Source organism: Leguminivora glycinivorella, chromosome 1 (assembly GCF_023078275.1).
Source record: "Leguminivora glycinivorella isolate SPB_JAAS2020 chromosome 1, LegGlyc_1.1, whole genome shotgun sequence".
In the NCBI taxonomy this organism is placed as follows: domain Eukaryota; kingdom Metazoa; phylum Arthropoda; class Insecta; order Lepidoptera; family Tortricidae; genus Leguminivora; species Leguminivora glycinivorella.
Genome location: NC_062971.1, coordinates 31402479 through 31427789, shown reverse-complemented (window position 1 = coordinate 31427789; position 25311 = coordinate 31402479). Strand labels below are relative to the sequence as shown.

Below are 25311 nucleotides of genomic sequence, written 5' to 3'. Positions count from 1 at the left end.
TATCGGTTCTGTCTCGCACAAACACGCCGGCAACTACACTTGTGTCGCGGAAAATGAGGCCGGGATTAGTTTACACTCTTCTACTTTGATTATAAATGGTGCATATTTTGATGTATTTACACTTTGAGATATTAGATATTATTTTAGTAGATTCATTGCCCTTTTTCATTATCTTCTAACTGATCAACTTGTTTTAATTAAGTAGTAGGATTAATTTATGATGTATTCCAGTCCCCCCAAATATTCTGCCGTTTACGTTCGGAGAAAAGCCCGCAAATGTTGGCGAGTACTTGCAAGCGGCGTGCACCGTCAACCTCGGCGACCTCCCGCTCACTATCTCTTGGGCGTTCAACGGCCACCCCATATCGCAGAGAAACAACGATTATGTTCTCACTAATTCCAAGCGCAGTAGCCTACTCATTATAGAATCTGTGGACGCGAAGCACGCTGGTTCCTATGTATGTATAGGAGAAAATCGCGCGGGCCGCTCATCTCATACCACAGAACTAGTAGTTTACGGTTAGTTAATTTATGGTAGAATTCCATTTAGTTACTAGATGACGTTTGCATTTCAGTTCCTCCCAAGATCGCACCTTTTGCCGCCGGTGACGAACCGGCCTTTCTCGGCGATTACTTTGCGCTCCAATGTATAATAACTCATGGGGACCAGCCCGTTCGTATCGAGTGGACGGTCAACAATAGATTTGCCCACTCCGTCCCCGGCTCGCGCGTCACCACCGTGGACCGAAGGAGCAGCGTGCTCACGATAGAATCCGTAGATGCCAAACACGCCGGTCTCTATAACTGCACCGCGACTAACGCAGCTGGCGTCGCCTCGCATACCACCGAACTTGTAGTCAAGGGTCCGAAGTATACATATTAAGTTTCAGTCCATTACATATTGATTCTAAAATTCTGCTTCATTTAAAGTTTTGTATTTGTCCTAGTTCCACCATTGATAGTGCCGTTCAGTTTCGGTGAGGTGCCCATCAACCCGGGGGACGCAGTGCTCGTACACTGTCTGGCTTCCAAGGGAGACCTGCCTCTAGAAATTTCGTGGACGTTTAGCAGTGAAACTATAGAATCTAGTCTGCACCGAGACATCACGACGACGCAGCTCAGTCCGCGCGTGTCCGTGCTAACCATCACGTCTGTGAGCGCGAACCACCAGGGCAACTACACGTGCATCGTACAGAACGCTGCCGGCCGAGCCGAGCACGTGGCGAGTCTCGTCGTAAATGGCACGTGCTAATTCAATATCGGAGATGGTAAACAGGGACTAACATCACGGAACAGTGCCTTCGAATGACCTCCACACTGGCACCGCTCTTTCCGTCACTCTCACAGTCGCTAACATGCCTGCCACCGATCGATCTAACCCTATATTTCTATGGTTGTTTGCAGTACTGCCCCGCATAGTTCCATTCTCATTCGAGACGCCGTTATTCGCGGGGCAGGCGACTCAGGTCACTTGTTTAGTGTCCGAGGGGGACCAACCTCTCGATATTCAGTGGTACTTCGAAGGGCAATCCTTGAAAGAGAAGGCTGCCGTATCAGCCACCAAGATAGGACAGAGGGCCTCATTGCTTCTGATCGACCCGGCGGGGTGGTCGAACAGTGGATCTTACACTTGTCTCGCGCGAAATGCCGCTGGCTTCTCCAACTATACCACCTCACTCGAAGTACACGGTATAATATGCATTCTTAGCACGAAGCTTTGCCTAAATACCTTTATAGTTCCAATGTCGTTCGCTTATAGTCAGAATATAGCGGTAAATAACTATATTCGATGTTGATGTTAAAGGTATTTTGTATATCACGTCTAAAATATTTATGAATGAATGTGGCTAAGATGCACATGTAGATATCCGAACACAGGCTGCGATGTCGTGGATCATCTAGGACAGACGGATGTCAATAGGACCGGCTGCGGCTATCATCGACGAACCTCTACCTCTCCTCGCATCTCTTATTATTTCCCTCCTTCTTCCCGGGTTCCTTCTATATTTTATGTTTGTTCATTTTATTGCATACTTGTGTTGGGTTCGCGCTAACATGCTTGGCTTCTTGTGGCTCTAGTGAAATACATTGCGTTGACGTGGTGAAATAATTCCAAATGGTTTGTGGTTTTATTATACTGTTCTTCTTATAAAAGTTCTTTGACAAATAGTTATTTATACAACCTACTATGTAAAATGATGTCTGACCAATTTATTGTATCCTAGACATGTCACGTCAAGCGATTAATTTCCCTAGAGTGCTTTTTGTTTGCATTACGCTTCTCATAATGGAGTTGAGTATTATTTGTATTTCCATTTATTTTATGTTATTTGTAGCTAGCTGCTTCATTAAGCGTTTTGTTTTGCGTCATGTGCTTAGAATAAGTAATTCCACAAGCTTCTATAGCGATACAATTATTTATGTTATGTGTTAAATTGGTAGTTTGTTTAAATGCATAGCATATAATATATAAATTTATATGCTGAAAAAGCCGTGGCTACGCTTTTTTGCGTTAGCTATAACTATAATAAATATATGTAGATGTAACAAAGTTTTTACATATAAAACAATTATTTATAAAAGGAATGAATAGTTATCGGAATAGAAGCTTTCACATTAATCAGATTGAATCATATGGCATTGTTTGCACTAAAGCAATCAACATTTTAACTAAATTCTTATAATCTAAAACGTTTTCTGATATTTAAAAAGTTCTGGCGTTTGTTTCCATTGATTGATAAACACTTATGATTCAATCTTATTTGGTGGCATTTTAAGTAACCGTATTTGCTTAATACTTGAGATATATAGATATATAAACATCGTGTTTCAAAATACAGATAATGCAAATAAGTATTTGGTAAATACGACGAATTAAGGTGCCATAATTTTGAAAAAATATTCCATACATCCAAAAGAAAAATTAGCCTTTTTGTATTCAAATAAATTATTTATCAGTTTTTGTATTGACTGATCTGGAATTAACAGTATTGTATCGTATAATTGGTCCCAAAAATAATTGATAATAAAAAATATTTTGAATAATTTTGAATACATTTTTAACTAAACTTTAAAATTATAAGAATAATCTAAAATTCACTATCTGTAAAGAAATTCACTTGTATAAAAGTTCACAAATAATCATTGCATGCAATACACTCTTGACGCTTGACAGTAAACTACAACTATGAGTGCGATTTCAGTGCCCCCGCGCTGGATCCTTGAGCCCACCGACAAGGCATTTGCCCAGGGCTCGGACGCTAAGGTCGAATGCAAAGCCGATGGCTTCCCCAAGCCCCAGGTCACGTGGAAGAGGGCTGAAGGTACGTTGCTCTCATGTTACTTTATCTTTCTTTGCTGGGATGTCAATATAAATATACATACAAATTAATTCAAACGAATCCTATACAAGTCGTCTCTGTTTGTTACAGGGGATACGCCTGGCGATTATAAAGACCTTAAGCCAAATAACCCTAATGTGAAAGTAGAGGACGGAGCTCTCTCGATTGCCAATATTCAAAAAACGAATGAGGGTTATTATTTGTGTGAGGCCGTCAATGGAATTGGCTCAGGACTATCGGCTGTCATTCTGATCAGTGTACAAGGTAAGTTGAAATAAAATACCAGTCTACAAAAAAATTAACACTACCTGTACCAATAGTGTTGAAGTTATTTCAACTGCATATTAATTCGTTTTATCTTTTGTAGCTCCTCCTCAGTTCGAAATCAAAATGAGGAACCAAACTGCCCGCAGGAGCGAGCCCGCTGTACTGCAGTGCCAAGCCAAGGGAGAAAAGGTTACCAATTTCTGTCCATCTATAATTTTTGCTAAATTTCAACCTCTTCCGATAGACTCCTCCAGTTCATTAAACCACTGTGTGAAAATTAACAACATTAGGTCTTTGGTGAGGAAGGATGAGTGTCATATAGGCAAAAGAATGTTGGAGATGAATGTTGATGGATGGAGAGGGAGGGGTAAACCCAAACAACGATAGATGGATTGTGTGAAAGAGGATATGAGAAAGAAAGATGTGAGTGTTGAGATGACGAAAGATAGGGGCGAATGGAAGAGGAAGAAATGTTGTACCGACCCCACATAACGTGGGATAAGGGTAGGAGGAAGAAGAGAGAAGAGGTCTTTGGCTTTTACGTGGAAGCGAATGACACGGAAAGCTGACCCCACCTGTTGGGATTCATAGCTTGGAAGAGAGAGAGGTCTTTGGCTTTTAGGTGGACAATCTTTAAGGTTTTCATCCGTCAAAGAACAATTTTGCGACATAATTTATCTTAGCTCTTTCTTGAGTCATCATTTCTGATTTTATATCATCCACAGCCCATTGGAATCATCTGGAACATGAACAACAAACGCCTGGAACCCAAGTCAGACCCCCGCTACACGATCCGCGAAGAGATCTTGCCCGGAGGAGTGGTATCAGACCTGAGCATCAGGAGGACTGAGCGGTCTGACAGCGCGCTCTTCACTTGTGTGGCCACTAACGCTTTCGGTTCTGATGATACTAGCATCAACATGATTATCCAAGGTTAGTCAGTGATGTCTCTCCGTTGGTCGCTCCCTTCTGAGGGTCATCATCGGATCATCGGATGGTCATCATCGGATGTCCATTAGTAGGTAGGTATCTGTTTCTTTGACAAAGTTTTTAGGAAGACACGTGCTTCGTGAGTTATTATCAGTCCCTCTACCAGTTGCACTATTAGATGACCGAGTTACGTTCTGAAATCTAGAGTTCGCCAACCATGCTGGCAATTGCGCCAGATGTATGCGCCCAAGGCAACAACTCAATTCATGCAAGCAGGTCTATTCCCAATTACTATAAACGTTTCCAGTCTTTGGTCTTCCTTTAACACTATAAACGCTACCTCTGCTTAACCTGACTTTAAACCTGATCCGCTCATGATTTTGTTAGCTATTTTTAATCCACGCCGTCTCCAACAGAGGTACCCGAAGCTCCCTACGGCCTGAAAGTCCTAGACAAGTCCGGTCGCACCGTGCAGCTTTCCTGGGCGGCCCCGTACGACGGCAACTCTCCCATCAAGAAGTTCCTCATCGAATACAAGCGCGCAAAGGGCAGCTGGGATAAGGATATTGACAGGTAAGGTTACTCTAAACTTTAATATGGAACACCTCTCTGGCAAAAGTCTAATCTTTATAGGTATTAGGTACAATTACTGTTATAGGTTCGCAAAATCTGAAGGGTAGTGGAATTTTCTCATTTCGATTGGACCTTCTTATGACTGTCTGAAACTACGTATAGATAAAAATAGTGTATTTCAGTTAGACTGTTCTTTCGATTCTGGTCTTATTGATAGTACTGGAGGCTTTGAAAGCCAGTGGTATGGCATCAACCGTTATGTCTCACGTTTTGTCATCTTCAGGGTGCTAGTCCCCGGCGATTCGACCGAAGCCGGCGTGTTCAGCCTCCGGCCCGCCACCGCCTACCACATCCGCATCGTGGCCGAGAACGAGCTGGGCACCTCCGAGCCCTCGGAGACCGTGACCATCATCACCGCCGAGGAGGCGCCCACTGGCCCGCCGCAGGACGTCAAGGTCGACGCTCACGACAAGCACACCCTGCGGGTCACATGGAAGCCTCCCCCGCCACAGGACTGGAATGGTGAACTACAGGGGTAAGTGGACATCTTGACTTTCTACCGTTGCACCAGACCGTCCGTTAGCAAATTTAGTTCGCAATTTTTTTTATATGGGAAATTCCATAGACTTCTGCTGCGTGACGTTGATATGTCTGCTACTGTGGTTGATGCAACTGGTCCAGATATTCTTTTCTTAACATGATTTGTGTGTTTACTAGAGATACGTGGCGGATATCTCAGTAATGAAAGGTAATTTTACAGATACTACGTTGGATATAAACTGGCGTCAAGCAACAAGTCATTCGTGTTCGAAACCGTCGACATTTCCAAGGAATCTGGCAAGGAGCACCACCTCGATATCACTAATCTGAAGTAAGTGTACTTCACGAACTCACGTAATTATAGTAGATACACTGTGTATAAAAATGTGGAGACAATCTCACACTTAATTAGTCCCAAGTTAAGTAATGCTTGAAGAAAATCCTGACGGTTATTTTGTCCCCAGAACATTCCACCAATACGCCGTAGTAGCTCAAGCGTTCAACAAAATGGGTTCCGGTCCGGTGTCGCAAGAAGTCCGCGCGTACACCGCCGAAGGCGCGCCGTCTGCCCCGCCACAAGATGTCCTCTGCACTACTCTGACCGCCCAAACTATCAGGGTCTCCTGGGTCTCTCCACCGCTCGCGGCTGCCAACGGACTGATTAAGGCTTACAAGGTCGTGTATGGACCTAGCGACACGTGGTATGGTAAGTAACTGTCCCTATTGTAACTTAGAAGTTACTTCTCATAAAACATCATCAAACACAAGATTATGACATTTTGACGCAAAATCTCTCTTTACTCTTGACGCTAAGTCTCGGCTTAGTTGTCAGGATTGATACTTAGTGGCAATCTTTTTAGTGAAAATTAGTTCACAAATGGTAATATTGTCTTTTTCGTTCTACATAGATGAGAAGACAAAGGACACCAAGATCACGGCGAGCAGCGAAACTATCCTTCACGGACTGAAGAAGTTCACGAACTACTCAATGGAAGTGCTCGCGACGACCAACGGAGGCGACGGCGTCCGATCTGCTCCTATTCATTGCCAGACTGAACAAGACGGTGATTATACTAATGATCTGAATATGCTACTCTCACACTGAATTTTAAATTTATATATCTGATGATCTCGTATCTGGTGTCAGAATAAGACATTCTGTGGCAACAAGTATAATATAGTTCATACTGCTCACCTCTCTCCAAGCTTATCCATCACATATGATCGGGTTCCGAGATTATTGGTACCATTTAGACGTGGTACTAAAAAGCTACAGATTACTTTACATTATGAACCAATCCTGGAACGCTCAAATTGCTTTAGCTGCTTAATTGATATAGAACATCCACCCACCGTTATATATTTTAACGATTGATGAATTTTCTGTTTAGTACCCGAGGCTCCTCGTGCGGTAAAGGCTCTAGTGATGGGCCCGGACTCGATCCTGGTGTCATGGCGAGCGCCCGCGCAGCCCAACGGTGTCGTCACTCACTACAACGTTTACACGCAAGCGCAGAACGCTGAACCCCATCCCAACAAGGTAATTAATTCAACTTGATTTAGTCGAAAAGTCGAAGAAACTGACTCTAAAGTGAAACGCCATATTGAATTGATATCAGTCTGTCTTTAAGGTGCTTTTCGATGATGTTAGTAGCTGTCTTATGCACTGAATAGGCATAATAATATGTTGATGAACCCAGCTTACGGCACGCCTTAACGAAACCAGATAATTTATTCTTCAAAACTTACATTATTATTAGTACCTAGCAGATGGTGTCTAATAAATGGAACGGAAGTTTACGGACTAGCATTAATTGATATAATAACTGAATCTAATTGTGTTATGTCAGGTACCTGCATCGCAAACCAGCTACTCGGCGACGGACTTGAAGGCCGGCCGCTACGACTTCTGGGTGACCGCTTCCACCATCATCGGAGAGGGACAGCCTTCAGGAACCGCCTCCTGCAGCCCTAGTGACAAAGGTATGCTTTACTTTTTTTACCTACTGTTACTTAGTTAACTATTCGGGATAAAAATATATTAAATTTCAAAAATGTTGATCCTTCCACTGGCAGGGCCGTTCATAGTTATAGTTGAAGAGTTGCTACAATTATTGTATTGACATATATTTTATGTATACTTAACATCATAATGAAACTACCAAAAAAATTTCATCCTACCAGACTGCGCCAGTGAGATAATATGATAATGCCATTAATGTAAAATACCCTATAATGGACGGTGATGCCATTATGGACAAAAAAACACAAATCCTTAAAAATAAGTATCTAAAATTAGTTTCTAAAACTGACGGCAATGTACCATAAACTAGAGTTGTAGAGCTGTTTAATTTTGAACTTTCAATTAATACGGTTATTTCTGAAGGATTTGGTGGCAAGGTAAAATTCACCAGTTTACTGAAGAAAATATCAAGATGAATTCTTAGTAATGTTGCTAAGAGAGTTGAGTTCATGTAAAAAATAATAAAAAAATAATACTCGGTGTAAACTTGAATGAGTTTTACTTACTGCATTAAGCATGAGATAAGGTATAAAACATCCTAGTTTGTTGCTCCAAAGATATAAAGAAATAGTGTTATTTTGCGAGTGTCCATTACTGGAACCGGAAAACTGCGTACCTCCTATGATGGACAAGGAACAATTTACAAGAAACAATCCTATGTTAAAATAACCAAAACTAATTTTATTTATGGCATATAAAATTGACTCATTGAGTATCAGTTGGCTTTAAAAGTAAAAATTTAAACTTATTTCACTGTCCATAATGGGGGATCCATTTCATCCATTACTGGAGAACTGCCGTCCATGATTGGAGAAAAAACACCTAGTTTTAATTTGTTAACTATGAAGAAACCAATAGGAGTATCTATTCTGTAATAGGCTTGAAATGTAAAAGAAGGATAGGACATTCAAGATTTAACACGCTTAGCGGTAGAATTTTTACATTTATCAGTGAAATATCAAAAACAGGCGATTTTTTTTCTTAAACTGTCCATGATTGGGTCTGTTACCTTATTTGTGAACAAATATATAAAATCACTTTCACATTATAATAATAAATAATGTTTTACATTTCATATCAAGATAATTTTACGTGTTGCAGTGCCCGCCAAGATCGCCTCGTTCGACGAATCCTTCACCGCGACGTACAAGGAAGATGTGAAACTGCCGTGCCTCGCTGTTGGTGTACCGCCTCCCAACATTATCTGGAAGGTAAGACAAATAATTTAATTCCATCCTTATCAAACGTGTTTTGTAATCAATTGTAATTATATTAACGAATAATTGGATAGTCATCTAAAAAGAAACATCTTACAACGTCGTTACGAGTTACACTGTTACCCCCTTATTCATAAACATTCACTAAAGTTATCAAACCGATAAAGTTCGTTTTCATCACATTTGCTGTTTAAAGGTATCATTGCGTCTACGTGTACTGAAGCATAATGTACTATTTTATTCCCAAGGGAATAATGGATTTAGTTTTAAAAATTAATACAATCCGTACAATACTTCAGGCAAAGGATGTTTCAATCTGCCAAGGATTTTTATTGCACAACCAAAATTTTACTATTAAGCTATAAAATATATTATACGGTATGAAAAATGCATTTTATTTATGTTTTACAATTATTTCAGTGTGTTTTGCATTTATTTCGTAAAATTTTACTTAGATAAATTGTTATAAATAATTTACAATCTGACAATATGCTCTCTACGCGCGCTTGACCGCGGGCGTACGCGAGGCACCCACCGTTGCCTAGCAACGGAGAGTACAACAGATCAAAATATTTAAAGGAATGGAAAATGAGTACAATTTTAGTTTAATTATATGATTTATATGCTTTTTTGAACGTTGCATTTAATTTATATGCAGTATTTTCGTGTTTGTTTTCGTTCAAAATGTGTTTGTTATCAAAAACAATGGATTTAATATGAATAATCTGATGTAGATCAAGATACACTACTGGTCGCAACGCCGCCGGTTGAAGGTTTTGCCTTATGACTGTTTCCTCTGTATTTTTCTCTCAAATGTTATGAAAAACATTGTGTGTAACTCGTGGAGTATGAATATTACTAACTCGAGTCTTTAAATCGCTCCGGCAAGCCGTCGCGATTTAACTTACTCTCGTTAGTAATATTCAACTTCCTCCCCTTGTTGCACAATGTACTATTGTCCCTTTCCGACGTATTGGTATGATAGGAAAGGACAAACGAACTTTATCGGCTAGATAACTTTAGACACTTTGGTGTACGTTTATGAATAAGGCATCTCTACACTGTCACATTTTATTATGGAACTTTTACAGTTTACCAGAAAAGGCTCACATGGATATATATTAATGATGTTTATGTTTCTAGATCAAGGGCCAGCCTCTAGAAGCATCTGAGCGCGTTCGTCAACTGCCGGAAGGTTCCCTCCAAATCGCCGGAGTGGCTCGCGAGGACGCCGGAGAGTATTCGTGCCATGTCGACAACCAGTTCGGAACTGACACCGTTACACACACGCTCTCCGTTCTCGGTAAATATACACACATCGTCAAAGTTATGAGTGTCTGCAATACGGGCATAATTCAAAAATAATTATGGTGTATAACGGGATATTGGGATTTGTGGCTGTATTGCAGGAAAGTGGCCATGTGCATCTAAAAAAAGGCTTTTTGGAAGTAAGGAGACTTTTTGTGTTTTTTTCGAATTAAAGTCGTAATGATTCTGAACCCGAATCTGCAATAATCTCAAAAATCAAACATTTTGAAATACTGTGGCCGTTTAGCAGGCACGGGCCGACATAAACTACTAGATGATATGTTACCTCTTGGAGAATTGTGACTTCTATAATTTACGTCAACTTCATAGTATTTAACAGTAAAATTAAATAGGCACTTAGGCAGCCTAATCCTGCTAGGATTCCACTGGGTATGACATTTGTGTCGCTTAACTTCAAAACTGGGTAAATCCATTCTGCTATAATGTTGATTATCTTGAATGAATGAATGAATGAAATATTTATTTGTATCAAACAAGCGTATATACAGGTCTTACATAATAGTGGTTTTTCATGAACGATTCTTGTTTTGCCACGACGGGCGTACAAATATTGTTCTTATAACTAACTTATTTAGGTACTATGTACAAGATACATCAGATCTTTCAGATCATATTAAATTTTTTATATATTCAACCTTAAAGCAGAATGGATTTACCCAGGTTTGAAGTTAAGCGACACATTTATTCAAGATGGTAAAATCGGTGGGCGCGGGCTAGGAGTCGAACCCGGGTCTTTAACTTACAAGGCCTACGTACACAAACATCGGAATTTCTCTAGTTCATATTATCTCTGTTTTTTTTTCTTACCTAACCCGTTTGTGTCCGCGACAGCGCCGCCCTTCCCCCCGCAACTGAGCATCGCCTCCTCCTCCGTGTCGTCGCTCACGCTCCGCCTCAAGCCCTCCGAGAACGCCGACCAGTCGCCAGCTGCCGGCTACACCATCCACTACAAACAGGAGTTCGGAGACTGGGAAACTGTGCAGGTATAATATAACTATGCCCTGAATAGGTCATTATCAGACGTAGTAACTTATTCAGCAATTTTGGTGCAGCATTGTCGCGTTAAATAAATAAATATTGGGGACATCTTACACAGATCAACTTAGCCCCAAACTAAGCAAAGCTTGTACTATGGGTGCTAAGCGACGATATACATACTTAAATATATGAATACATACTTTTACTTATATATGTCGCAGTAAGATAGATAAAGCCGTTATATAGTTATAACCCTAGGAATATAATTATACGTCGTAACATAGTTAAACGAATGCGATTAATTGCTATCTTACTAGGAATATAACTATAATACTAAACTAGTTTAGTCATATAGTTATATGACTGGATTCAGTTTAGTGAAATGATTGTAGGCAGGAGTGCAGCGGTGCGGCGGAGGTATAGTTATAACCCTAGGGATATAAGGGAGCGATTCAGAACCATCTTACTAGGAATATAATTATAATACGGTATTTAAAATTGCAAACGGGACTTAATCGCGTATTACTATGTATTAAGTCCCGTTTGCAATTTTAAATATGTGTCAAAATCGTGAAAGTTTAAATCAGTGTTTTATAATACGTATAGCGGGACGATTTGGAATAACAACACCGTCACTGACGTTAGAACAAAGTTTATTTTGTATCGAACATAGTACACAAGGTTTGGTTACTAAACAAACGAATCCAAGCTATATTAGTTAAAACGTAACAGTTAGGGCATGCTCCCGATATTTCCCGGGAAATCCCGGTAATTTTATGGTGGCGAAAGAACCGGGACAAAAATTTAGGAACCGGTGCTCCCGGTTCTTTTCAAAATATCCGATTTATTCATTTTTTGAATTGTATCTGCATTTGGATTTGTGCGATGGCAGTTTTAATTTAATCTGACAAGATAAACATGATATTTATCGCAAATAGTGTAATTTGCAACATTGCTTGAAACCATGGTACTATTGTATTTCCTTATATAACGTAAACAAACCACAGTGAAGAATTGTTTAGGGCAAGAATTTGTTAATTATTTCCAATTCAATGTGCTTATTCTCTCAAAACACACAGACGGACGGACAGACATCGCGACATAAGGGTGTTTTTGATTGTTTTTGGTATACTTAGAACTATAAAAATAGTTCGAAAATTCAATAAATAATTGTGCACGAAAACGCAACCGTGACATGAACGACAACCTGATGCCGAACGACTGCATTGTGGTAGCGGGTAAGCCCCCGCCCCCGTCTCCACTGCACCCCCGCACTACACTGCTACAATTATACTACTGAACCTAATCCAGTTATATAACTATATTACTTAACTAGAGACGTATTATAATTATATCCCTAGACTAAGTTTAATCCAGTGATATAATTATATAACTAAACTAGTAACGTATTATAATTATATTCCTAGTAAGATGGTAAGGAATCGCTTTCGTTTAGCTATGTTACGGCATATAATTATATCCCTAGGTTTATAACTATACCTCCGCCGCACCGCCGCACTCCTGCCTACAATCATTTCACTAAACTGAATCCAGTCATATAACTATATGACTAAACTAGTTTAGTATTATAGTTATATTCCTAGTAAGATAGCAATTAATCGCTTTCGTTTAACTATGTTACGACGTATAATTATATTCCTAGGGTTATAACTATATAACGGCTTTATCTATCTTACTGCGACATATACATAGAAAACATCCATGACTCAGGAACAAATATCTCTGCTCATCACACAAATAAATGCCCTTACCGGTATTCGAACCCAGGACCGCCGCTCAGCAGGTCACTACCGATTGAGCCAGACAGGTCGTCAAAAGGAATGTATATGCCTGAATGGCGTTCTAGTGTCCATAAGAAAGTGCACGAATTTGAGCAGCAGCGGTTGGAAAACCTGGATGCTAAGCGCCATATTCGAAAGACGCGACCTAAGCCCTCGTACACGTATACCCGCAACCCGTCAGAGTAGCGCTTCCTCGTCTATTTCACCATAAATTAAATATAACAAGATCATACCATCCCATACATTAAAATGCGACCGCCTAAGACCGCGCTTACACTCCACCACACATAGATGGCGCCACAAAAAAAATGTCTTGTAGCTTTCGATTATACTTGTAGATGGCGTTAAGTGTCACTTTTGACATAGATTTACGGCTCGGAATTGACCCTTAATGCCAATCTACAAATAATCGGTGGCAACAAGGCATTTTTTTGTGGCGCCATCTATGTGTGGTGGAGTGTAAGCGCGTTCGTAGGCGGTCGCATTTTAATGTATGAGATGGTATGATCTTGTTATATTTAATTTATGATTTCACGCAAAATAGGCACGATGGATGTTAGCTTGCGGAAAATGCCCAATAAAACTAACTAACTAACTAACCCGTCAGCTCCACTGTGCAACGTGTGACCGCATCTTCAAGACCAAGTTTGGGTTTGCGAGCCACATCAGAGCATTCCATCATCCGAACAATAATTGTTAATGGAGTCGCCTTTCTCGGATACGACAAGGAAGGAGATGATGATGATTGACGACCGTGCTGGCGCAGTCGGTAGTGACCTTGCCTGCTACGCCGCGGTCCCGGGTTCGAATCCCGGTAAGGGCATTTATTAGTGTGATGAGCACAGATATTTGTTCCTGAGTCATGGATGTTTTCTATGTATATAAGTATTTATATGTATATTATATATATCGTTGTCTGAGTACCCACAACACAAGCCTTCTTGAGCTTACCGTGGGCCTCAGTCAATCTGTGTAAGAATGTCCTATAATATTATTAGTATTATATTATTATGATGATGATGATGATATGTCCGAAATTAGCTGGAATATTTAATTAGGATTAATAACAGTAAAATGAGCCTTAATTGATCATCTACCTAGAAAATACGTGTATTCTTATTTCTAACATGCTGCACCGAAATTGCTGGAAAATTTACGATGTCTGCTGATTATGTATGTTCCAAAATAACTGACGAAGCGGATGGTACTTTCAACAGGTTACTCGCTGACACTTCTATTTCCCTTATTCAAAATATTGTTAAGTTGAAAATGTTGAAATTGCTTTATTTCATTTACAATTCCAATGTCATTTTATGGGACATACTATACCGCTTCGAATTATAAACATAAAGAGGATTTCTAAAGATCTTGACCTTATTTTCAGATTCCAAGCAATACTGACACCTATACCTTGGAAAACCTATTCTGCGGATCTAGATACCAACTCTACGTCACGGCTTACAATGGGTAACTGTTTATTTAACTTGACATTATTTTTAATATTTTGTCTCAAGAGTATTCAACAGGGCGTATTTACCGGTGGATGGTTATCCAATATACTTAAATACTAAATACTCTAACTCTTAAGCTCTCCTAATAAATTTTATACATACTGTAACTTCTCATGTAAAAGGTCACATTTTTATACTTACTTAAACGGTTTTTACTTTTTTTACTCGTACTCGAAAATTAACAAGACACGGTGCGTAGCCGAATGGCACAAACGCTCACGTAACACTCACGAAACGAAACGCTAGTAGATATCTATCTCTATCGCTCGTGCGTATTGGCGCGACAGAGCCAGACTAACTGGCGCGGCGTTTCGTTTTCGTTTGGCGTCGGAGAAATGCCATTCGGCTACGCACGCTGTTCCTCTAGGTTTCTAACATTTGCAAACAAGTTGTATTGTTATTTCTGTTTTTGACTTTGCAATAAATCGTTCTTACCCTTCCTTTTAGTATCGGCACTGGCGAAGCATCTGATGTAGTGATCGCTCGCACCCGCGGCTCCAAGCCCCCTGTACCTCGCGCGGCTGATTTCATCGAAGTAGGATCTTCGAGTGTGACCCTGCATCTCAAACAATGGCTGGACGGAGGCTGTCCCATGAGCCATTTCGTCGTTGAGAACAAGAAGAAGTAAGCACAGTCTCCACAATTCATACGTTATATCATCGGAAGTGCTGTATATCAACAGAAATATATCATCTCTTGCTTCTAGTCGCGCTTGTATTCCGGAGGTGTAGGCAGAGATCACGGATTTCCACTTTCTACGATCCTGACAGAAAATATCGTTCCTGAAAAAGGATAAAGGGTGGTTATTTAATGGCTTAGGCTCCTTATAAACAGTCATGGACTAAATATTTCGATACGAATGAACTGCGTTAAAATTCCTACGCAATCTAATTTTATGTTTTTTATTTGTATAGGGGAGCTGCTGAATGGAACCAGATCTCCAACGCTGTGAAACCTGGCGGAAACTTCGTCGTTCTTGGTACGCTACATACAATCAATCAAATTAAAAAAAGCAATCCCTTCAAAAAACAAAAGTCCTGGAAGCATTTGTTTTGTTTTTGAATTTGGAACCTTTTGTTACTCAAAAATCGAAATAAGTTGTAAAATAATTTCATTTCCTCCCAAAGTTGCTTTTGTTACTCTGTAAAAGTTTAGAATACATTTTGGAATATGTGCAAAAAATGTGCACGAGGACTGAAGAGGTTAAATAAAAAAAAATATATCACTTAAAAAATATTTTAAGCGGGTTACTCACGTGTTAAGTCGATATAGCGTTCGACATATTTCGATCCATTTTTGAGGATCTTTCTCAAGAGTAACACGTGAGTAACACGCTTAAAATATTTTTAAATATGTTTGAGTAGTTAAAATATATCACTAATCGACAACGTCAATGTTGAACAAACATAATTATGAATTCGCCGTACAACATTTTATTTTGGTTATATTGATTTTCTAAACTTTATCTCAGAGATTTCGATTACTGTGTATATTCATAACCCCCATTTCGCAGATCTGGAGCCCGCGACGTGGTACGTGCTGCGCATCACGGCGCACAACAATGCTGGATTCAACGTCGCCGAGTATGAATTCGCTACGCTCACCATGACTGGCGGTACGATATATTAACCAACTACCTTCACGGATACCATAACTTGACATTTACAAAAGGTGAACTCGACCGCATTCCCCCTCCATCGCACTTGGTGTTTGCTACAAAAACCAAGCGCTTGTCCAACACCACCAAACATACGCACGCTTGACGAACCTGCTACTTTGTTGAACAGTCCTCCGGTTTGTGACAAAACTAACTCCGATGACAAACGCCGAACCGACCAAACACCAATCCAAGTTTGTGTTCGTTGTATAACGTTGTCTACCAAACCAGGCCCCGTAGCCGAATGGCATTTCTACGACGCGAAACGAAAACGAAACGCCGCGAAAGGTAGTCTAGCTCTGTCGCGCCGATACGCCAGAGCGATAGAGATAGCACCCACATAGCGTCATAGTACTCCTCTTCAAGCCCACCGTTTCGTTTCTTAGCGCGAATCGCAATAAAGTACTAGAGAGTTGCGACTCGTCTGAGTAGCAATGTGCCTATTGTATACGAGCGAGTTGGACTGCGATCGAGTTCACAGAATCGCATAGACAGGTAGGCATTAAGTTGCACTGTATACGTATAGTACTCATGGGTTATTAATCAACCGTTTACCACGATAATGGCAGAAGGTATCTCAATGTTTGAATTATGAAATTATTTAACCATCCGCTACAACAACAATAATAAATTAATAATTCAAGTTAACAGAAAATTGATTTATCCGTGATTTCCCAGACTATTATGGACAATATGGACTCTAGGAAATCGACTATTATGTACTATTTCACAATTCTCATTTGGTTTTTTTAGCTGTGTTTTTTTTTTTAAATTTTAATTTGAATGAGGTTGGTAACAATAATATTAATTGTTAAGTTGTGTAGGGATTCTTTGGCGGGAATTTGAACTGAGAGGGCGGAAATTTTCAAATATTTTTCAAACTTTTCAAGATTTTGTATATATTGTATAATTTTGGCTGTAATATAGTAGTAGTGTAATATAGTGATAGAAAATGGGTGACGGCGAGGGCGGGGGTGAGAAACCCCCAGCCCCTAGCAACAAAAAGAATAAAAGGACAAAGACAATGGACCTGGACAAGGAAAAGGGTAATGGCGTCGGCGGCGGTGAGGAAAATTCTTATTTACCTTACTTCAAGCCTAATTACAAAAGGCTTTACCCAGAGAACTCACTCAACAGTGAATTTAAAGTTTTTGTTGAGTCAACCGGCACGGAAAAGATTGGCAATAAAAGCCCGATTTATCTGAATCATATATTCACAAATGGTATTAAAGGTGTGCAGGCTATTCGCAGAGTGAATGCGAATAAAATTGTAGTGGCGTTCAAACAATTTAACACAGCGAACAATTTCATAAATAACTCCACTTTTCTGGAAAAAAACGGTTTGCGAGCATTCATTCCTGCGGCGCATATAGAAAAAACTGGCATCATACGATTTGTTCCAACGACCATTTCTAATAAGGATTTGTATTCGAAGCTGACGTCGATTTACGAAATCATTTCGATTCGACGATTCACAAAAAAAGTAGGCCAAGACCGAGTGCCCTTACAAACTGTAAGCATCACATTCTTGTCGAATACATTACCGGATAATGTCCAATACGACCTGTTCTCGTACAGAGTCTTTGACTATGTCCCTCCTCTGCAGCAATGTTACAGATGTTTTAAATTTAATCACTCGGCCAAGATCTGCAGCGGCAAACAGCGCTGCAGCTGTTGCGCTGGTGATCATCACTACAAGGATTGTGAAACCCCAACGGAACTTAATTGTGTTAATTGCAGCGGACCTCATATGGCGATATCCAGGGCATGCCCAATCAAAATGCAGAAAATCGATGAAAAAAGGAGTAAAATCACTTATGCCTCCACTGTAAATACTGTTGTAAATACTGAACACCTGACTAATTTCCCAGCCTTAAAGGCCCCGCTGCAAGGAGCGCAAAATGTAAATACTAATGTAAATACCAATGTAAAAAAGAATGTAAATAAACCTGTAACTGTAAATAAGTCACAGACCCCACCGGCACTGCCCACTGTTGCCGATATTAAGGCGCAGTTACTGAGTAATGATGTCCTGTCCTCGGCTATCGTTCAAACTTTAATAGATTTAGCAAATAAAGTTGACGACTCTCCAATTAATACCAAAATAATTAAGGATATGCTCTTAAAGAATATGTCATAACATGGATTCTTGTCCCTCTCATATTTCACAGTTAAGAATTGCTTTACATAATATTCAAAGTGTTAAAAATAAAAAACCTTTACTTATTCGGTTTTTAAAAGAAAATAACATAGATATTTGTTTACTTAACGAAACGTGGCTCACAGATGGTTATAATTTTAACATTCCTGGTTACAATTTCTATAATAAAAATGCAAAAAATGGACACGGTGGTGTAGCCATACTTATTAAACCATTTTTAAAGTACAATATATTACAAACAGATTTCTATGAGGATGTACAGACAATTGCTTTATCACTGTCGGTAGAAACTGGTAAGTTGACAATCTTATGTGTTTATTGCCCTCCAACAGGCGGTCTTTTAGAAATCAATAAATTAAAGAAAATAATTCTTGATCTACCTAAACCTATATTCGTATCAGGCGACTTCAACGCTCATAATATAGCATTTGGTTGTGCATCCACTAAACCGCGTGGCCGTCAATTATTTGACATGATAGAAGAGTGTGACTTATGCATTTTGAATGATGGTAGCTTCACAACTCTTAATTATCCAAATCGTAATCCTTCTGCCATAGATGTTAGTTTAATTAGTCCTAGTGTTGCCCCTCTATGCGAATGGTTGGTAAATGATAACAACATGGGAAGCTATCACTTCCCAACCATAACCGACATAACACTTTCAGTTGATAGATATCAAGTAAACTCTCCTATTGATAAATATTTATACAGCAAAGCAGACTGGACAAAGTTTAATAAGTTATCAAGTAGCGTCTTTGAAAATTTTACTGTTGATTATGAAAATCCTTTAGAGTCATACAATCAATTTTGCATAGGTCTTGATACTCTTAAACAACAATGTATTCCTAAATTTACTAAAACATCATCTTTTAAAAGCAAACCTCCCGCTCCTTGGTGGAATGACAAATGTGAGCAGAGTGTCATCAACTCTTATCAAGCTTTAAAATACTATAGAGCTAATCCTACTATAGATAATTATATTAAATACAAAAGACTTGATGTATTAAAAAAACGAACTATTGCAGAGGAAAAAAGTAATGGCTGGAAAAGGCTTTGTAGTTATTTCAACAGAACTACGCCAATAAGCATCATTTGGAACTATATTAAAAGGTTTAAAGGTATGAATGCAAATAAAAATAAATCTTATAGTGATGAATTTGTCCCCTCCTTTTTAGACAAGTTGTCTGATGACAGCACAGTTTTGTTAGATAATCTTGATGATTACTTCAATCTCAATAATAACAACGAAAATTCAAAATTTCTTTTGCAACCATTTTCAAGAAATGAATTCTTATCAAGTCTTTTATCACGTAAAAATACTAGCCCTGGCTTAGACGATTTTCCCTATATATTAATAAAAAATTTGGATTCAACAGTACTAGATATTTTATTAACCATCTTCAATGCATTATGGTCGAAACAAATAATTCCGCAGTCTTGGAAAACGCAATGTGTGATCCCAGTCCTTAAGCCTGGTAAACCTCCAAATAACGCCGATTCATATCGACCTATATCCTTGTCTTCATGTATAGGCAAAATATTTGAAAATATTATTAAGTGTCGACTTGACTGGTTTGTTGAATCTAACGGCATCATTCCTCATGTGCAATATGGCTTCAGGAAGGGTAGGAGCTGCGCAGACAGCTTCCTTTCTCTCATATCTGACCTGAAATATGCAAAAAATAGTCATTCTAGTGCTGTATGTGCTTTCTTAGATGTAAAAGGGGCATTTGATAATGTCCAGCCTAGTGTTCTAGTTAAAGTCTTGACTGGCCTGGGGATACCCGGTCTACTTGCAAAATGGATATATGAATTCCTAAGTAACCGTATTTTATATGTGAAACATAATAACATGTTACATGGACCAAGATCTGTATCTAAGGTGCAATTTTATCCCCATTGTTATATAATCTGTACACTAGTGAGATTTGTAAATATGTAAATACACAGTTTGTAAATATTTTGCAATTTGCAGATGACCTTGTATTATACTCAGTGCATCATAGTGTAGACATTGCCATAAATAGGGTAAACTATGCTCTTGAGGAACTTCATTCATATTACTCAAATAAATTACTACTACAAATAAATCCCTCTAAAAGTTCCGCTATGATTTTTAGCAAAGATTTACCATCTTTTCATATTTTATTTAACAATGAAATAATTCCCCATGTTGATCACCATAAATTTTTGGGTATAGTTATTGAAAGTAATCTGTCTTTTGAAAAGCACATTAAATATATTTCACAAAATTCAGCAAAGGGTCTAAACATAATGAGATGTTTGGCAGGAGTATCTTGGGGGGCAGACCCAAAAATACTCACTATTTTGTATAAAGCCATAGTTAGGAGTCATTTTGATTATAGTTGTTTAGCGTATTTAGATAGTAAGTGTGTACAAAGATTAGATATTATTCAGAACAAGGCTTTGAGGATAATTTCAGGAGCTATGTGCTCCACCCCTATAAGGGCAATGGAGATAGAAACTAATATTATGCCACTTACATTGAGAAGATTACTACTTGCAGAAAGATTCGGTGTGAAGCTACTAGCTTCAAGTAATCAACATATAATGAAGAAAATCATACCTTGCGAATTAAACTGTAGGGAGCCTCTAACAACAGGTGCTGATCTTCTCAATGGCCATCCTCCCGAACTGTCTCGCATTTTGCTGGAATTAAAGAAAAATTACCCATCAATATAATGTATTTCACCTTGGCCATGCTATTCTCATACATATGATTGTTTGTTTTGTGAGGTTTCAGTAATTAAGGATTCAGTCAATAATAATGAGGAAATGTTAGAGTTTTTAAGTAAAAATGAAGAAGTCTATAAACTTTATACTGATGGTAGTAAAGGAGATCACCATGTACGTAGTGCTGTTTATAATCCTCAAACCAAATTTGTCCAAAGCTTTGTTCTGAACGGTAACTTTAGTATTTTCTCTGCAGAGGCATATGCAGTCTTAGAGGCCATTAAAATTATAAGTCATGTAAATAGTCATCAAAAGTTTCTTATTCTCACCGACTCTTTAAGTTTAATTAAAGCTTTAGAAAGTTTTAAGATACATTTCAAAAGTTTGTATATAATTTTTAAGATAAAAGAAATGATTACTATTTATAAGAAAAAGGGAATTGAAATTTCCTTTATGTGGATCCCTTCACATAAAGGAATAACCGGAAATGAGATAGCTGATAAGGCTGCAAATGAAGGACTTAACCCATTAGATGTATCATTAATGATAAATATACCAATGACAGATTGTTATTCGACAATAAATAATGAAATAAGAAGTTTGTGGAAGGAGTTTTGGGAAAAAAGATCAGGAAATTAAAGGAAAATGGTATGGAAGTATCCAGGCAAACTTACCAGTTAAGCCATGGTACCACAAGTTAAGAACAGTAAGTCGCGACTTCATCACAACTTTAAACCGCCTCCGTTTTGGTCACACTAAAACACCTGCACACCTAGCCAAACTTGGGATCATTGGTGATGACAAATGCACCAACTGTGGTAACATCTGTGATGTACAACATATAGTCTTTTCGTGTCCAGCATATTCCATGGCTCGTCTCATTCTGGCCACTGAGGTAACTGAAAAGGAAGTGCTTGAAGTCACAGACGACCCCTCCCGCCGCCTAAAAGTGTTGTTGCAAAATGTGGACTATTATCAACCAATTTATAAGTTCGTTAAAAACACTTTTGGTTCAGTTTGACGTTACACCGGTTTGACAGTATGCAACGAAAGTGAGTTTTAAATATGTGAACTGTGAAGTGAACCAACTTAAAAAACCGTACAAACGCATTACCATTAAAATAAAGACAGCTTTAATTGTGAAACTAGTGATATTAAAATATGAACTGTGAAGTGAACAAAGAACTAACTCATCACCATCAAAAATAAAGACTTGGCTTAAAGGTCTTAGATACCAGGCCATAAAATTACAAAAAAAAATTAAGTTGTGTATTTATTACCTTTCCTTTGTGCTTGTCTTACCTACTTAATTTGTATGTTAAGCATTTCTTCTTTTTATACTTTACTTTATGCTTTTGCTTATTTCTATGTAGCTTGCTTATTCTTATTCTTCTTATTTGTGGCTAATAGGTGTTGGTGCTTTAGTAGTTGCAATAAAATGTATGTGTTACCTATGTGTGTTATTTTTTATTTATTTCATATTATGACTTGTCCTGTAAAATACTGTCGCGAATTGAAAATATATTTCTTTTTTGCGGGAGTTGAATTATTATTATAAGTAAGCAAAAGGAATCCCTTTGCTGGGTAGAAATAATGTGTTATTGCATTTTAACCGTCCATACCTATTTGATGACCAGTCTGTCCCAGCGGGTAGTAACCCTGAACCCTGTTTGTGAATCCGATACTCCTGGGTTCGAATCCTGTTGAGGGCATATACTGTACCTACAAAGTACACCTATGTACGACAAGTACAGTTACCGGCATAAATAAGTGATTCAATCATTATTTATTTGCAATGGAACATAACTAAATGCATGCAAATACGATTATAAAATGTGATGATGATGATGATGATTTCTATACCTTGTATAAAATGTCAAACGATTATAAATGACAAGGTACAGAAACTTATTTATGACGGTGACTGTACAAAGTGGACCAGTGGCCCGTTTCTAGAAAGGTACAAGCCTTGTATGACAAGTGTGTTTCCATGACAACCCATACGATTTGACAGTTCGCGCACTTGTAATACAAGGCTTGTACCTTTCGAGAAACGGGCCCCTGGCCCCGTAGCTTAATGGCATTTCTACGACGCGAAACGAGAACGAAACGCCGCGAAAGGTAGTCTAGCTCTGTCGCGCCAATACGCAAGAGCGATAGAGACAGATATCTACGAGCGTTTCGTTTCGTGAGCGTTTGTGCCATTCGGCTACGCACCCTGAATGTCACCTATATTATTTGTAGCTAAGCTTTTCCTGTCCTACATAGTATTTTAACCTAGGGGTGGCGGTCATGTCATTGATCTAATTCATTGCGCGTTTAAACCTCTGTTTTACTGTATGCACCTGTTTGGTGTTACACCAGCCACTGAAAACCACAGACAGTATAAGGCATACTGAGCGACTTTTACTAGGGGAAAAATGGAAAAAAAGAGTTTTTTTACATATTTTGGGTGTGTTATACAGAGCGAAAATAATCGTTCTCCAAAAACATGGCAAAGATCTGTCAGGCGTCCTGCAGTGCGACAGGTGAATCGCACAGACATAGAAATGGCTTAATTTGTAGTTGCAAAAAAATTATTTTGCAATGTTATCATGACTAGGCGTCGTATACTTTTGCACCTTACCATTCGACTTGATAGTCTGTACAAGTATGGATACTGTGGTTTTATCGTGGTAAACGGATATTTAGAATCATGTAGTTTAATAGAAGTAGCTAGTTTTCATAAATCATATCATTAACTGTACAAATTCGTTCCTGAAATGCATCGCTTACCATGATTTTAAATATTCACTGCAATAATCTACTCTCACCGATTGCGCAGAGAATTCTCTACAGTTGACGTCGTGTTTCTCTGAGTAATCTTTGGTGTAGATTGAGCAGTATAAATTTATTTTTCTTTTAAAAACGTAAGATATGTCCCGCAACGTTGCTCTCTCGCTATAAACGTGCGAGAAAGCAACACTGCGCATATCTTCTAACAATTTGCGTTGCATTTCAGGTACGATCGCGCCCGTGCGCGAGGTGGGCGACGGGTCACTGACCCCCGAGCAGACGATCAAGCTGATCCTGTCGCATCTCAACCTGATAGTGCCCGTCGTCGCCGCCATCTTGGTTATCATCATCGCCATCGTTGTCGTGTGCGTTGTTAAAGGCACCCGAGACCACCACAAAGGTATATAAAAACATGTTCTTTTAAAGGTACCGTCGCGCCGTTGCCAGGCAACGCTGAAGATGGGAAGGAACTACCTCCTTGGATCAAAGCGTGGCTGGAGCCTGAGGTTCTGGTGCCTATTCTGGCGACTATAGTGGTGTTCATAGTGGGCGTGGTGGTGATATGCCTGACGCTGGCTCGAAGGAACACGCCGCACCGCCTGCGAGGTCAGAAGGACGTGTACGACTGTATGTATGCATGGAGCGACGCTTCATCTTTTGATTTTAACACCTTATTCAGACTCTGTCATAAACAACATGTGAGGAAATGAAATGTAACTGTTTTGGAAAAATTATTGCCAGTTTTTTTTTGCCTAACAGACCTGAAGTTTCGACGGATTTCAGATTCAAATCTTAAATAAGTTAGGTACTTTCTGTTTTTAGGTTCATATGTTGTTTATGACATTATGAAGTTAATTGATGTTACGTTATAGTCTCAAATATTTGCATTTTTTCTAAAGACTCTTGACATTTAACTAAAGATAGATATCACAGAATTGAGGTCACGCTAAATTAAACAATGATTAAAGTTTGCAATAATAATAAAGTATACCTAACTATCACGTAACCATCGGCATCGTCCATCTTATCTTTATTTGAAATTGACGTCTTACTTGGAGTTCCTTTCATTAATTTAACTTCCGATCTCATTCTATTCTTGTTGCTAGCCATCATATCCACCCTGTATAACATTAGATGTGTCAACCTATTTTTATTGTTTCAAAGCCATCGTTTTATATGATTTGCAAAATCATTTGCGCTGGAGCCCTAAGTTATAGGTACTTATGTAGGTACATTCATAACCAGGACTCAGTGCTTACATTAATTACAATCTTAAACATACATACTTCAAGGTTTAATTTCAGACTAGCAAGCCTTAATTTAAAATGTGTTTAAGTTCTCAATTAGGTATTACAGTTACAAACAAAAACATGTTAATTTATATCTGTTCATACAAAAATAAATATCTTTATAATGTGTTTAATGAACATGTAATAAATTTAATATACTATAGGTAGGTAGGTATTCGATTTTGGAACATGGCTAGCTTGTTAAAAAATAGCTATATCTACAT

General features: G+C 38.7%; 1 protein-coding gene and 1 long non-coding RNA gene across 52 annotated transcripts in view; one reads left to right on the top strand and one right to left on the bottom strand.

Moving 5' to 3' along the window:
* Nucleotides 1–25311, top strand: part of LOC125242628 (Down syndrome cell adhesion molecule-like protein Dscam2) — a 115232-nt gene that overhangs the window by 78100 nt on the left and 11821 nt on the right. For 45 of the 50 annotated variants that reach the window (XM_048151492.1, XM_048151484.1, XM_048151468.1 and 42 more), the window contains 20 exons: nt 948–1241; nt 3204–3323; nt 3432–3605; nt 3709–3797; nt 4334–4541; nt 4955–5111; nt 5395–5646; nt 5872–5982; nt 6116–6357; nt 6560–6715; nt 7043–7191; nt 7502–7634; nt 8776–8885; nt 10035–10194; nt 11052–11203; nt 14385–14467; nt 14959–15135; nt 15426–15490; nt 16025–16126; nt 24225–24425. In XM_048151492.1, the coding sequence (XP_048007449.1) occupies nt 948–1241; nt 3204–3323; nt 3432–3605; nt 3709–3797; nt 4334–4541; nt 4955–5111; nt 5395–5646; nt 5872–5982; nt 6116–6357; nt 6560–6715; nt 7043–7191; nt 7502–7634; nt 8776–8885; nt 10035–10194; nt 11052–11203; nt 14385–14467; nt 14959–15135; nt 15426–15490; nt 16025–16126; nt 24225–24425 (3135 nt within the window). Of the gene's footprint in view, nt 1–947; nt 1242–3203; nt 3324–3431; nt 3606–3708; nt 3798–4333; nt 4542–4954; nt 5112–5394; nt 5647–5871; nt 5983–6115; nt 6358–6559; nt 6716–7042; nt 7192–7501; nt 7635–8775; nt 8886–10034; nt 10195–11051; nt 11204–14384; nt 14468–14958; nt 15136–15425; nt 15491–16024; nt 16127–24024; nt 24199–24224; nt 24426–25311 lie in introns of all 50 variants that reach the window. The other 5 variants (XM_048151632.1, XM_048151509.1, XM_048151624.1 and 2 more) reach the window with 2 other exon arrangements.
* Nucleotides 19527–21730, bottom strand: LOC125224666. Of its 2 annotated transcripts, none has more exons than XR_007176898.1 (3): nt 21698–21730; nt 20917–20999; nt 19527–19995 (listed from the first exon to the last, which is right to left on the bottom strand). It is a non-coding gene; the product is annotated as an uncharacterized LOC125224666 (long non-coding RNA). The 2 variants fall into 2 exon arrangements; XR_007176899.1 differs by lacking the exon at nt 21698–21730 and adding an exon at nt 21195–21481.